The sequence below is a fragment of the Strigops habroptila genome, chromosome 9 (genome assembly GCF_004027225.2).
Source record: "Strigops habroptila isolate Jane chromosome 9, bStrHab1.2.pri, whole genome shotgun sequence".
NCBI classification, from domain to species: Eukaryota; Metazoa; Chordata; class Aves; order Psittaciformes; family Psittacidae; genus Strigops; species Strigops habroptila.
In genome coordinates this window covers 39,971,663-39,984,504 of record NC_044285.2, presented here as the reverse complement: position 1 = coordinate 39,984,504, position 12,842 = coordinate 39,971,663, and the positions used below count along the sequence as shown (strand labels likewise).

Genomic DNA, 12,842 nt, shown 5'->3' with positions numbered 1-12,842 from the left:
ACGATGCCTCTATGTTTGTTGTAGAAGTAACTATACCAATATAAAACTATTCCTATTCTATGTTTGAGGTATTCAAGGTGGAGTTTTCCTCCCTGTTGATATTTTTATTTTGCTCATCCTGTAGGCTACTCAGTCAAATGATCTGATATCCCTGATCAATAAACATACACTTAGGACTTCTTACTTATTTTCACTTAGTACGTATCATATGCATAAGTTTTTTGTAAGAAGACATACTTACTGGAGACAGATGATATTTTTAGGAATGCAGATAAATATTAGAAATGTAAATCAATTTCATGCTGACATGGCCTGAAGCAGGACACCATAGTGAAACACATCAAATAAAGCCAACTGGAAATCGTTTCCCATCAAATGGGAACTTCCAAAAGTGTTATACCATAGCAATTAAAAAAAACAGTATCAAAGACTTCCCAAATGAAATATTAATGAGAATTTTGGATACAGAATATGTATTTCCAAACACATTTTAGGTACTGTAAATCTTAGAATATGACACTGACAAAATACAACAGTATGTAGTGCTGTTGAGTCCAGTAGTTTTGAGATGTACGAGACAACAGCAACCCTTCCTTTATAGCCTCAAGAAAAACAAACTCCAGATATGCAGGAGGGCCCTGGTGACACAAGAAAACTGCAGGCAAGGACAACCAAATTTAATTTCGTAAATAGAATTCCATTTACACCACATGTTTGGCAACATAGTAATTTTATTAAAAAACATTCATGTTAAAATATGAAGAAGTTAGAAATTTCCTAACTGTGGCAACTCAGTTTAGCCCAGTGTCCCTGGAATAACCATTTTCCAGGTCCAAAAAAGGAAGAATAAATTAATTTACAAAGCCCTGGAGGGAATGCGACATGGGCGCAGAGGACAGGGAAGGAGGACAGGAGAAACTGAGGGCCAGAATGTTAGATAGAACCTTAATCTGTGCATGCTACTAAAAGAAACCGATTTAACAGCAGCACCATTGGTGTGCTACATCTGTACATCATTGTAGGTTTACACGTTTCTCTTGCACTCTGTCACTTCCCAGAGATCATGAGGGGCAGTGTATGCAATTGCTCTCCTCCTACTGGGAGGAAGTCAGAGAGGGATGTAAAGAAGCTGTATTCCATACTTCCTTCTCTCCAGCTGAGAAATTTTGGGCTCAAAATAAGACCAAACCAGCTTAAGAGCAGGTCTGATTTGCACATGTTGGTTTGGGCTGCAGCAGTATCCTAAAATATTCAGATAGTTTCATCTGTCGCTAGTGACAAGCAGAGTTGTTTCCACAAGAAGCCTGCTGAAACTTCATCATCCACCAGCCTACACCTGGGAAATGCTTGCCTTTGAGAAACTGCAATTAACAGATATTTCCTTTTGACAGTGAAACTCCACGAATTGAGAGATTCAAAAGTACTTTTGTTAACCATGTCTTTTAAAGATAGTTACTGCTATGTATGACCATATTCAAAAGTAGAAGTGAAATAAACAACACAGTGAACAACTGCTGCACTTGTAGCTGATATCCAGGAAAACCTACACTAACCGTATTCTTGAACTTTTATACTTTTACAACATTTTTACATGGAAAACAAGCTACGAACAAAACCAGAGTAATTTTCACATACCTGAATCAAGGATTCACTCAGTTTCTCTTCATCAACCTCTAAGATAATATTTTTTATTTCTTCATAAGGCAAACGGAAGGAGCCCAAAAATATGGCTGAAATTCAATAATAAATGATTAGGATCCAAAAGGTCATAAAAATTTATATAAGAAGAAAGACTCAACTTCTAGAAACTGCAAAATCCTACCCTGATCCAAATAAGAGGATTCGCTATTACTAAGTTTTCTGTATAAAACAAATGCTAGATGAGGCTCACTATTTACTGCAGTTCAACTTCCAATGAATTTCATTTCTAAGAAATGGAACTATGACAACACTTAACTGTTCAATCAGGCTTCCTTGCTCCCTAGAGTGTTACTTATTTCTCGCAATAAAGTCCTGTTTTCATGAATGGCAACATCTGCATCACTACTTAAACAGACTTATTCAGCCACTTGAAGACTTTATCAAGCATTTCTTTGTTTTCATAACCATGTATGAATAGCTGTACTGCATTTACAATTGGCTGAGGGATATTTATATGACATTCTAGAAAAAGAATCAAAGGGATAATGAAGAGCTGGGCAAAGGAATAAGGAAATTATCCTAACTGCCACTTTTTAGGATAACTAAATTTATACAAGAGGCAATGTATATATACTTCAAAGATGGAGTTCTCAAAACGATTTCATCTCAGGATATTATAACATCTCAACAGAGCCTCATCCAGTAAACTACAAAGTATTCCTAACACAGATGGATATACATACCATTGCAATAAAATGCTGTATATATTCAACCCATCTACTGCAGCTGATTTCCCTGCATCCACATTTTCAAAACTTGAAGTTTCATATCACTTGTGTCATTGTTCATTTTCTGCTTAAGAAAACGTGCTCATGGATGTGGTAATAAACAATGCACAGATTTGGTTTTTACACACTTCATTTGCCACGTGCATAGTTGAACTAGTGACATTTTATGGTATTTTTAATTCAAACAAACGAATGTACTACTCCTAATGATTGATTTCCCTCCATAATTAAAGAGAGAAGCAGAAAGTTAAAACAAAGAGGTGGGGTTGTTTTCCTTACAGTTTCTAGGAGCAGTATTTCCATCCAACTTCTCCTCTTTTGGAATATTTTTCTCTTTAAAAGTTCAAATCCCACAAAGCTGCATTTCTCCATCGCTCTAACCAGAGAGAACCCTTCAGAATGGCCTCTCAAGCCCAACCCACAAAACCTGCCAACACTGTGCCTTCCCTGAACCAGTGATAATCCTTTAGTTATACTTCCATTCTAAAGCAATTAATGAAAGAATCAACATTTTGTTACAAAAACGTATAATTCATTAACACTAAAGTAACACACAAAAATGATGCAGACTTAAAGTTTTCCCAAGTTTCATAGTGAATTCAAATCCTGTGCATGTGAAACATGTCTGAGCCTAAGACTCATGTTCATGAGCCTGTGTTTAGAAAAAGAATATTGCACATGTAAACAAAAAAGAGCATTTAGAAGTCGTTTGTGTACATGCCAGATAGTTACCTAATGCATTTCACATCACTTACATAAATTTTGTGCGCTTTTTGAATCCAAAATTCTTAATTCTTTAATCTTTTTCTTTGACTGAACTGTTTTCTTTTCTTCTGATTCTTCTACTGGCTTTTTAGCTGGGGAAAAAAGAAGTATTTATTAAATTCTGATTCATTATTACAACTGTTCAATCTGAACAGACTAATAGCAACTCAGCTAGAAAGCCATAATAATGTATCTATTAGAATCAGTTCAAGGCAAAATGAATGCACTGCCTCAACGTACTGTAAAATATCCACAGAAACAAAGCACAGAGACAAAATTAGCAGGAACATGAAATGAAAATGTTAATATGACAATGACCAATTTTCCCCAAGCGCTACCAAATTACATTCATACATTTTAACCCACTGAATTTGTTTTCTGCAGCTCCAGTTTATTCCAAGCACTGTGAAAACGACAGTGACTTGGTGTTACCTCAAAGCACGTGAGTGCCCTCTGTTGAAATATAAATAACTCAAATACCATTTGCAGTTCTTCATCCACAACGAGTAACATAAATCATTTGAGATTTATCACACTACGCAAAGGTAGGCTTTTACGATTTATTTATGTTGTCACTGGTAAAAAGGAAAACCAAATAAGAAAATACCATATTATTTATTTTTAATTAGCAAGGATTGCTAGCCTTACATTCAGTACTTAAAATTATATATAATGTGGTATTGAGATATTTAAAATATATGCTGATTTTTTTGCATAATTTAACATACTTAATTCTCCCTGAATTTTCTTAAGTATTAATTAAGTAAACGCATTAAGAAGGATTTATTTCCTTTTAAGTATTGCCACATATTTGGCACTGAAGGAATAGAATCCTCATGCTTAACGTTAAACTTCATGAATATTTCAAGTCATTCAAAAGTAACTGAAAATCTTCAAAGTCAAATTAAGAGGAAGTTTTAAATATGCCTTTCTTCTCTGAGATTGTTTTTTGCTGTACTAGTTTCATCAGCATGAGCTTCATTACAAGTATCTCCTAAGAAGAGATATTAATATTTAGTGTGAAGAATAACACCAAAACCTCAGTTTCAACCTCTCTAAAGAAAAAAATAAAACAAAGCAAGCAGTTATTTTTCTCCTTATACACATTACCACTAGGAAAAGAGGTGGCACAAAATAATTCTACCGGGTTTACACCACTTGAATAATTAGTTTACCCTGGGCATTTTTATGCCAGCATTAACTAAGCTAGGACAAGATCATTCGCTCATCCTCAGCTACCTCTAAAAAGCCTAAAGCAGAAAAAGCTGAGCAGAAGAGACGATTCAACAACAATGCAATACTTGCTCTCCCCTTGCCCTGCCATTATTCTCCAAGCCTAGCTACATATGACCAGCTTCCTTGTAAAAGGAGAGCTACACATCAACTTGCTAATAAACGGGTAATACTCTATATTCCCACCAGCGCTGACCTTTTAACCACCATGAACTACTGTTTAAAATCCTGAAGTAACACTCCATGAAGTAATCACACCCTTATGACTAATTGTTCTCAATTAAACAAGGAAATAAAACCAGGTGCTCAACAAAACAAACAAAAAAACCCCCAAGAGTTAAAAATTAGTTGTCCCATGAGAAGGTAATAAACATTATGAGTTCTCTTATATGAACAGAAGCTACTTAACAGCCTAGATTTATGTCTGGTGAGAGAAATGATTCAAGATGAGTGACCTATTCCAAACATCTTCTGTTTAACAATTAAACTCCCTGGATTTCCATACGCGATTGGGTCTTTAAAGACAAACAAGAGCCTAACTCGAAATACATTACTCAGCTACTACATCATCAAAAGAGGAAAAGAGGTTTGGTTCAGTTTTTAAACTGAACGGGGGTTCAGGTTTTAAGCAAAATATTTTATACAAAGAGACACACACGGGATGGGCAGTCAGGATTCAGGATGGTAACCCTGCCTGTACAGGGCAAACAACCAGTTTTCATTACTGTCCCTCCCCACCTGCTTCCCAATCACACTCCTCTAGTGGTTGTGAAACTAGTAACCACATTTAAACAAAAGACCAGTCAAAGGTTTTATAACAAACCATGGCTACTCTTACCTGCTTAACCTTGAAGGGCTGCAACACCATCACCTATTTTATAAACATTTAATGCCTGCATTAGATTAAAACTTGCAGACCAGAGATGATGGGTTTTTTTTCCAAAGGCTCTCATCTTTTCAAGCATGAGACTTCAAAGACTTTAAGTTAGCTTTACGTCAATTCACAAAATACATGGAGAAATACTAGAATCAGATGCTTATGTGACTGCAAAGTCCCAACATAACACGCAGGCAGGCAGAGACAGTAAATTACCAGAATTTCCCCACACAGTTTGACCCATGCTTGAGATAACATTAAGCATAGGAGAGCAATCAAAAGCAATGCTCTTCCCTCTTCTGCTAGTGGCCCTCTCCACCTGATCGCCGAGTCCATTTTCGCAGTGACGCAACTGTGACAGGACCACAGCTTAGAGAATTTTAAAACACAAATAAAAAACTACTTGAAACATTTTAGAACATACTACCGCTGACCAACATTCCGAGCTTTTTCAGGTCCTCCCTTCACAAGTGCCTATTTAAAGACAAGACATGCTTATTTGTTTGATGCCACAGAACCAGAGAGAGAAGAGAAAAAAGGATTTCATAGCAGTCAACATAGGGCAGCTCAAAAAAGCAAGACACACGCAAAAAAGTTATCAATCTGGAAGCTGAAGCATCTGTATGACTTGAAAGTCTAGTGCTGTGATTATTCATTACAGCACTTTGATAACGGCACCAACTTAGATCAGCTGGTTTTTTAAACCATCAAGTCTGACAGCCAGTACCTAGAGCTAGTGACAGTATTACCCACGGTTCCATAACGAAGATGGTCATATTTTAGGAAAAGGGTATAGCAGATGGGAAATTTCCTTATGTCCTAACCACAACAACCAGCTAAGCAATAGGACACTGAACAGAGCAGCTCTCCAAGTATGAAACTTAATTCCATAGGGTCCATCTCCTGCCCAACTGTGGCTGCGCTAGCCATCCACCTCCAAGCATGCTTCCTCAGTTTGCCTTTTCTTTCAGAACACAATGAGCTTTTCCCCATTTTAAACAAGTCTTGATCCAAATTCATCCTTTCATGGTTCACCTGTTTCACCTCCCAGAACATATTCACTAACCAAGTTTGTGTCAGCCCTCCACTGCATTAACAGCCCTGGAACAATAGCTGAACCCTCCAACAAGTGGTTAAGCCTGTCCACTAATGTACTCTAGCAAGTCACTCTTTGCCAAAGGGATCAATATCTCTCTACTTCACAAATTCTCAGTAAGAGAAGCCCAAGTATTTTCTCACCACGTGAAAGAATCATGTGTACCAGCAGAGTAAAGTTCAGACTCGAAAGGTCCTGTCAGGTTGTCCTCTTGTATTTCAGATCACCTCAATCACTGTCTGTGACAATGCTAATGCACGTCTGTTGTGCTGACGCAAAGCATTTTTAAATCCCCTACCTACATTCCTCTGTTTCTTCTTGAAAGCTAATCCCTTTTCACAGAAATGTATGTAGATTGAAATCTGGTCTTATCTGGAATACATATATATACACAGACACATACACACAAACAGGCGCACCTATGTGTGTGAGGCTTTTGTTTTGAAGAAATGGAGAAAAATATACTCTTGATTGTTTAAAACTATTTCCCCATTCAGTTGGGAAGAAGAAAAAAGCAAGCACTTAAAAACCCAATCAATCAGCAGTCATTGAAGTGACAAAATACCCACTAATGTATAATTATCTCACACTGGTTAAACCAGTAGACAGAATGTGTTTTGGTTGGATTTACTTTTCTTTACCACTTACCTCAAGCAGACAGGAGAGGGAAAGGGAAAGGGAGCCGATATTATAAAGCAGAAGGGGGAAAGGTAGTTTTAGCACACGCAGATGTCTCTTCGAAGACCAGAAAACACAGATCTCAACACCAGCAGTATGTAACCTACTTTTCCCTTTTTCTTTTTTAAACTTAGTTTACAGTTCTATTTTGTTAGTAACAACATATTTGTTTATCAGTGTTGGAGGGAAAAAGCTGATGCAACATGCTGCAAGGGATTGTTTTCTGTTCATCTTCCATTATGCAATGCATGTGCAGCTCAAGTGTGTACCTTCAGTGATACCTTCAGCTGGGAACTAATTTAATCCCATAGAAAGTGCACTGCTTGAAACCCATTTAGGATCTAAAGGAAAACTGACAACACTAAACAAAAATATAAGTTTAGGATACATTAAACAAGACTAATGATAATCATGGCAAAGAACATACACAAACATGTTGAAATACTTCAGAGACATAATTAAGAAAAGATTTCTACCATCAGTACTTTTGTACTTGTGTAGCAAAGAAAGGAAGCACACACAGCTCTTGAAAATCACCATTTAAAACCTGGTCATTAATATAGCTACTGAATGGCACTAAAAGTTATCATGACTAATTTTTAGAGATATATAGAATTTTATTTCTTTGGAGCTGTTAAAGCATTTTACTCTGAGCCGAAATGTCCACTTTATACTAAAGTTCTTTCTTTTTCAAATAAGCAGTGAATAATTTTAACAAAGAATTAGCAGTACAAACTGCCAGTCATGAATATGATGAAGACGAAAATTAAAGGAGGTAAAACAGAGTACATAGAATTACAGTGTGGAGAAAGCAGAGACTGAGGTGAACTTCAGCCTACCCGAACCTGAGCCTTAATCACCAATTTCTGTCAAGTCTGTACCCACAAAGAACACACACCTCATATTGTGATGGAAAAAGAATGAGTAATTTCAACTTATTTCCACCTGGCAAGTGGCTTACCAATTGCATTTTCAAGTATTTGGCAACAAAAGTAAATATACAAAGGAAATTAATTGCTTTATTATCCCCTTTAGCTGAAAGAAGATCTATGGCTAGTATAGGAGTATAGGAGGCAAAAAGTTAAGCTGTGGGATCTCATGTTTATTCCCAATACCACCTGCGCTGTTTTTCTGTTCACCTAAAATCAGTCAGTTATCAATTCCTGCAGTAAAATTAATTAAGCACTCCTGCTGTCATTCTGTCCTTTCTCCAGGCAGAAGAGCTAAATACCTGGTACAGCACTGAAAAAAAAGAAAAGAAAAGAGAGAATTCTGTTCCAAGCAAGTGATTGAGCTGAAAGTGGATCTTAGTTTGAGTTCTCAAGATAAAAAAACAGAACTGACAGGGGAAAAACCATGGAACCTCTTGCATGCTTTTTGCCTAATTAATGTAATCAAGCTGAAGGAAGTGACATCAACCCAACAGATGATGCTCTGTGGAAGAAAAAAGAAGTCATAACTTTGTTTTACAAATTAGTTTTGTCAAAAAATAGCAGAGGATCTATATTCCTATTATCTTTTTCTTATAATACAATGGATTGTTATTACAGTTGACCACCATATTTAATGACTACATGAAATATTTCTTGTTCTTTCAAAATTGCCCTAGAATAGTTGTAACAAGTCTAATTTTCAAGTGCAATTTGAAAAGCTGCATCAGGAACTTGTGCAGTGAAGTCGTACGGCTAAAGTGTACTTAATTAAGCACTCCAGATTGCAGTTGCTTTCAGTTTTCCACCAACAGCCTGAAATCAAGTAGATGCCTGGGCCACAAACAGTCTATTTGAAAAATAAATAAATAGCAACAAAAAAAGCCACAAACAAACCACGCAAGTGATTTTGCCCCCTTCTATTTACCCTGCTAAAGACCAATGCAAAAGATGCTGCTTTTGCTGAAAGACAGTAAGAAAACATTAACAATTCATGGCATTCAAATGTCACAGAAATACATGCAAGTACTCCTTCTGAACATTAGAAATCAAACTGCAGCAAGCACACAGTGATTAAACTGAAAATATCCTCAACGGGCCTACTTAGCTGTGTTGTACGATGTGCTGTAAGAAGCTGGAATAAAAGCTAGTCACCTTTTTCATGAACTCTTCTCTCACATTCCCTCCATGAATATTTATACAGAAGAAAGCCTCAACGTTGTCCATCCCGTTTCTGCCTTTGCCACTGCTTCAACATTTGCGATGCTGAACACGGTCGCGCTGGGTTTTGTTCCAAAGAGATGCTTACCCTTGGCAGGTTTTGCTTGGCACCAAGACATTACATGTCCTTTCTGCCTATGTATTAGTGCTTGACTAATGACTGAAGAGACCAGTCAATGCATTTTAGAAGTAATATAATAAGTTATGTGTCAGAGAAGACATTTGCCTATAATAATAATATGCTGCCTACAATAGTATTTCCAGTTTCCCAGTTATTTTTCCTCTGAGACCAGGTCATCACCACCACAGAACTGCGAGATAAAATAGCTAGAATTCTTCTCCAGACTCTGATATGTCTGTTATCCATACAGCTTTCAACAGCAGAAGTACCAAGACTCAAACAAAAAAAACCCCAAAACCTCAAAGTAAAAAAAAAGTCAAAAAACTGATATAATATTTTATCAGGATTCTAATAAACTCATTTTCTGTTATTAGTATGACAAGTCTAGTAAATAAAAGTCTTTTAAATGAATACTTCAGCTATTGTTCCTCTTGATTAGGCTTGTATAAGGCACATCTTTGCCATTAAACACACTTATGTGCATCACATTTCCAAAGGAATTTTAGAAATAATGAAGCTTAAAAAAAGATCCCAAGACCCAAAAACTCCTTTCTACAGTCAAGTAGATATTGGTGTTAAATAGATTTCTTTTCCTCTTTCACTGTGATATTTGATATTTAAAGCTCCTGACTAAATATTTAAACACTGAGTAAAATACACATCTCCAAATTCACATTCCGATACTCCTTCCCTTTTTGAAGTATTTCTCCACCTTCAAGGTTTTAAACAAACATGCTTAAAAAATTGTTTCACTTGCACATATCTAAATCCCCAAACCTTCAATTTGTTTAGCAGCTTTAAGACATACTAGTTTTTTTAAGTTTAATGTGGTACGTCCTTGTTATATGCTGTGACCTACACAGTGAAATACACAATTCTACATTTGCATTGACCTCATGCTTAAGAAATTTGATTTAATGTTTAGTAAAAAGAATTATATTCTCCTGCTAATTTAGAGAATTTATTGGTATTTATTGTTATATATTGAACTCAATGGGATGCTTTCACAAGCATCAGGTCCAGAGCATAACTTCACAGGGGGAAAAGAGAATATTAAAAAGAACTGGGAAATTATCTGTCTTAATAGATTCCATCAATTTCCATAAGCAGTAAGCAGTGCCCTTTGAAGCTGACTGGTAATCACAGCTTTGATAGTTGATAAATACAAAGAGCAACTTCTATCCTTATTTATAAAACTTTGAGAAATTATTTTTCCATTAACAAATGGTCGAAATTGTGGCCTTGTCGTGGACAGTATCAAATAAATCTCATTAGTTGCCTTTAATGTGTCACAAGCATACCTTTCAACCTCATCAGATGTGGGCACAAATATTTTTGCTATATGTCAGTCACAAGAATACAGCTATCACAACCTTGGATTAAAATTACTTATGGTTTTAACCAGACACATTAGAGTGAAGTGATTCGTTTGGAACAGGAACTGCCACACCACATGTCACAGGGAAGATATATTGCATCTTTCCACATCACAATCATTCTGACTAATGATCACTCTAACGAAGGTCATCCCAATAGTTTCAATATACTGTGACAGTGAAACGTTTCTTGCATACTAATGTAACTCTCTAAAAACATGATGATTCCATATCCATTTGGGATAACCAAAGCCATAAGGCGTGTCCCCCCAGCAAGTGGGGTAGATCAACTCATACTTATTGGATAGCAGCCATCACTCAATGAGGTATTACTTTGTGTTTTGTGTTATGTACAATTTTAGTCTTCCCTTCTGTGGTCTTTGAAAACACAGAGAAAGCAAATACGAATTAGTTATTAATGAGACTTCCAATGACAGAAAAAGGAGGCAATAAACCAGGAAGACGCAATCCTGCGAACAGCAGGATTGAAACACTGGAAAAGTACACATTTGGTTGAAATACAGAGATGAATGCCACAGGTTATGAATGCTACAAGAGCCCAAATTCACTGAAGACAAAACACAATGAAGACTTGACGATGTATAAAGATGTGACCTCTGCCTTAGAAAAGAAACCTGTCAATTGTTGGAAGCTAGGAAGTATCACTATTTAGTTTATTCTATGTACACAAAGAGACAGATATTTAATGTATTTTAGTTAACATATATTTTTTTGCCTAGGCATCTGCTGTCACCTGCTGAAGAGAAAATACCAGGATCACCGGCCTGAAGACAGCTGAGTATGGCTGTGTATGCTACTGCTGCTTTAAAACAGATTTACCTTGAAAAAGCTTTCTCAGGGTCCGTGTACCTCAAAGTGCATTGAAAACACCCAGGTGCTTGCTGAATACATGTGCAATGATTATCTGCCTTCACGAGGTAAAAGATAAATTACTTCCACACTACAGGATTAGTCTCAGGGGACCTGCCAGGGTACTAAATTAAGCCACTTGCGTTGTAACAGACTAAAAATAGCCCAGAAACACAAGCTACCAGTCTCACCTTCACCAGCATAGTCAGGTTTCAGTATTCAACTCAGCATATTTTAAGTATATATGCATACAGAATCCACAGTATATTCTAAATTTAGCAAATGTAACCTATGCTTTGCTGACCTTTATATTACCAACATAAGCAAAATAGGCCTAAAATGATTCGTTAAGGCGGCAGCATCTCACTGCTAATAATGCAAATGTCTTAAATACAAGAACAAAAGAACATCAAAAGGAAAGCCTCAAAACTTATGCCAGGCATACTATCCTTCAGAATATGCAATTTAGGGATAATTCCATACTGACTCATAAGAATCAGCCAGTCTACCAGGTGGACTCCATGCTTTTAGAAAGCCTTTAAGCCATAAATTTCTTATTCACCTGCCTCCTCAAGCTGGGAAATTAGTCTGTAATAGTATTCTAAAGTAATTATATTCCCACTTACAGAATGGAAAAACAAATGATGTTTCTCTTAGAAGAATTAAGATTTAGAGAATTTTCAGTTTCTTGCAACTAAACAAGACACAACACTTACAGAATATACAACACTGTAATTTCACCTTCACATCCTTTAGAGACCATTAATAAGCAATGCAATAACTCTACAAAATTATCAGCTTTTTATCTGTGTTAATGCCTAGGTACCTCGTATTTGCAATTTCTCAAGGAATTCAGACACCTAACAGCATGATGGTTAACTCTTAATCCTTGAGATAGCTTTTTAATGTATCTTCCTCTAAAGAACCTTTATTCAGATAACAGATCTATCCTTACTTTGTATATAGATGGCAGAACTTTGTGTAATGGCAGATATTCTGTTCAAAGCATCTCCTAACAACATAGGTTGAAACAACTATCAATCAGTTGACAGTTGCAATCTCAAAAGCGTACCTTGTTGGTAGGCAAGGAAGAAAAATCAGTTTTGCACATAAAACCAAGAGGCATAGAGAGGGGAGCACTTTTTGCAATTACAACATCACTGCAGGTCAGCACGATATGAACTAGCCCATGAACCAGACCACATTTTCTCCATTTACACTTTCACAGAAAAAAACCACAATGCATT

General features: G+C 36.4%; 1 protein-coding gene across 8 annotated transcripts in view; it reads right to left on the bottom strand.

Moving 5' to 3' along the window:
• The window catches only part of DIAPH2 (diaphanous related formin 2), a 233,921-nt gene that overhangs the window by 153,667 nt on the left and 67,412 nt on the right, over positions 1 to 12,842 (bottom strand). For all 8 annotated transcript variants that reach the window (XM_030498240.1, XM_030498235.1, XM_030498237.1 and 5 more), the window contains 2 exons: positions 3,185 to 3,286; positions 1,636 to 1,730 (listed from right to left, as the gene is read on the bottom strand). In XM_030498240.1, coding sequence (XP_030354100.1) covers positions 1,636 to 1,730; positions 3,185 to 3,286 — 197 coding nt within the window. The remainder of the gene's footprint in view (positions 1 to 1,635; positions 1,731 to 3,184; positions 3,287 to 12,842) is intronic.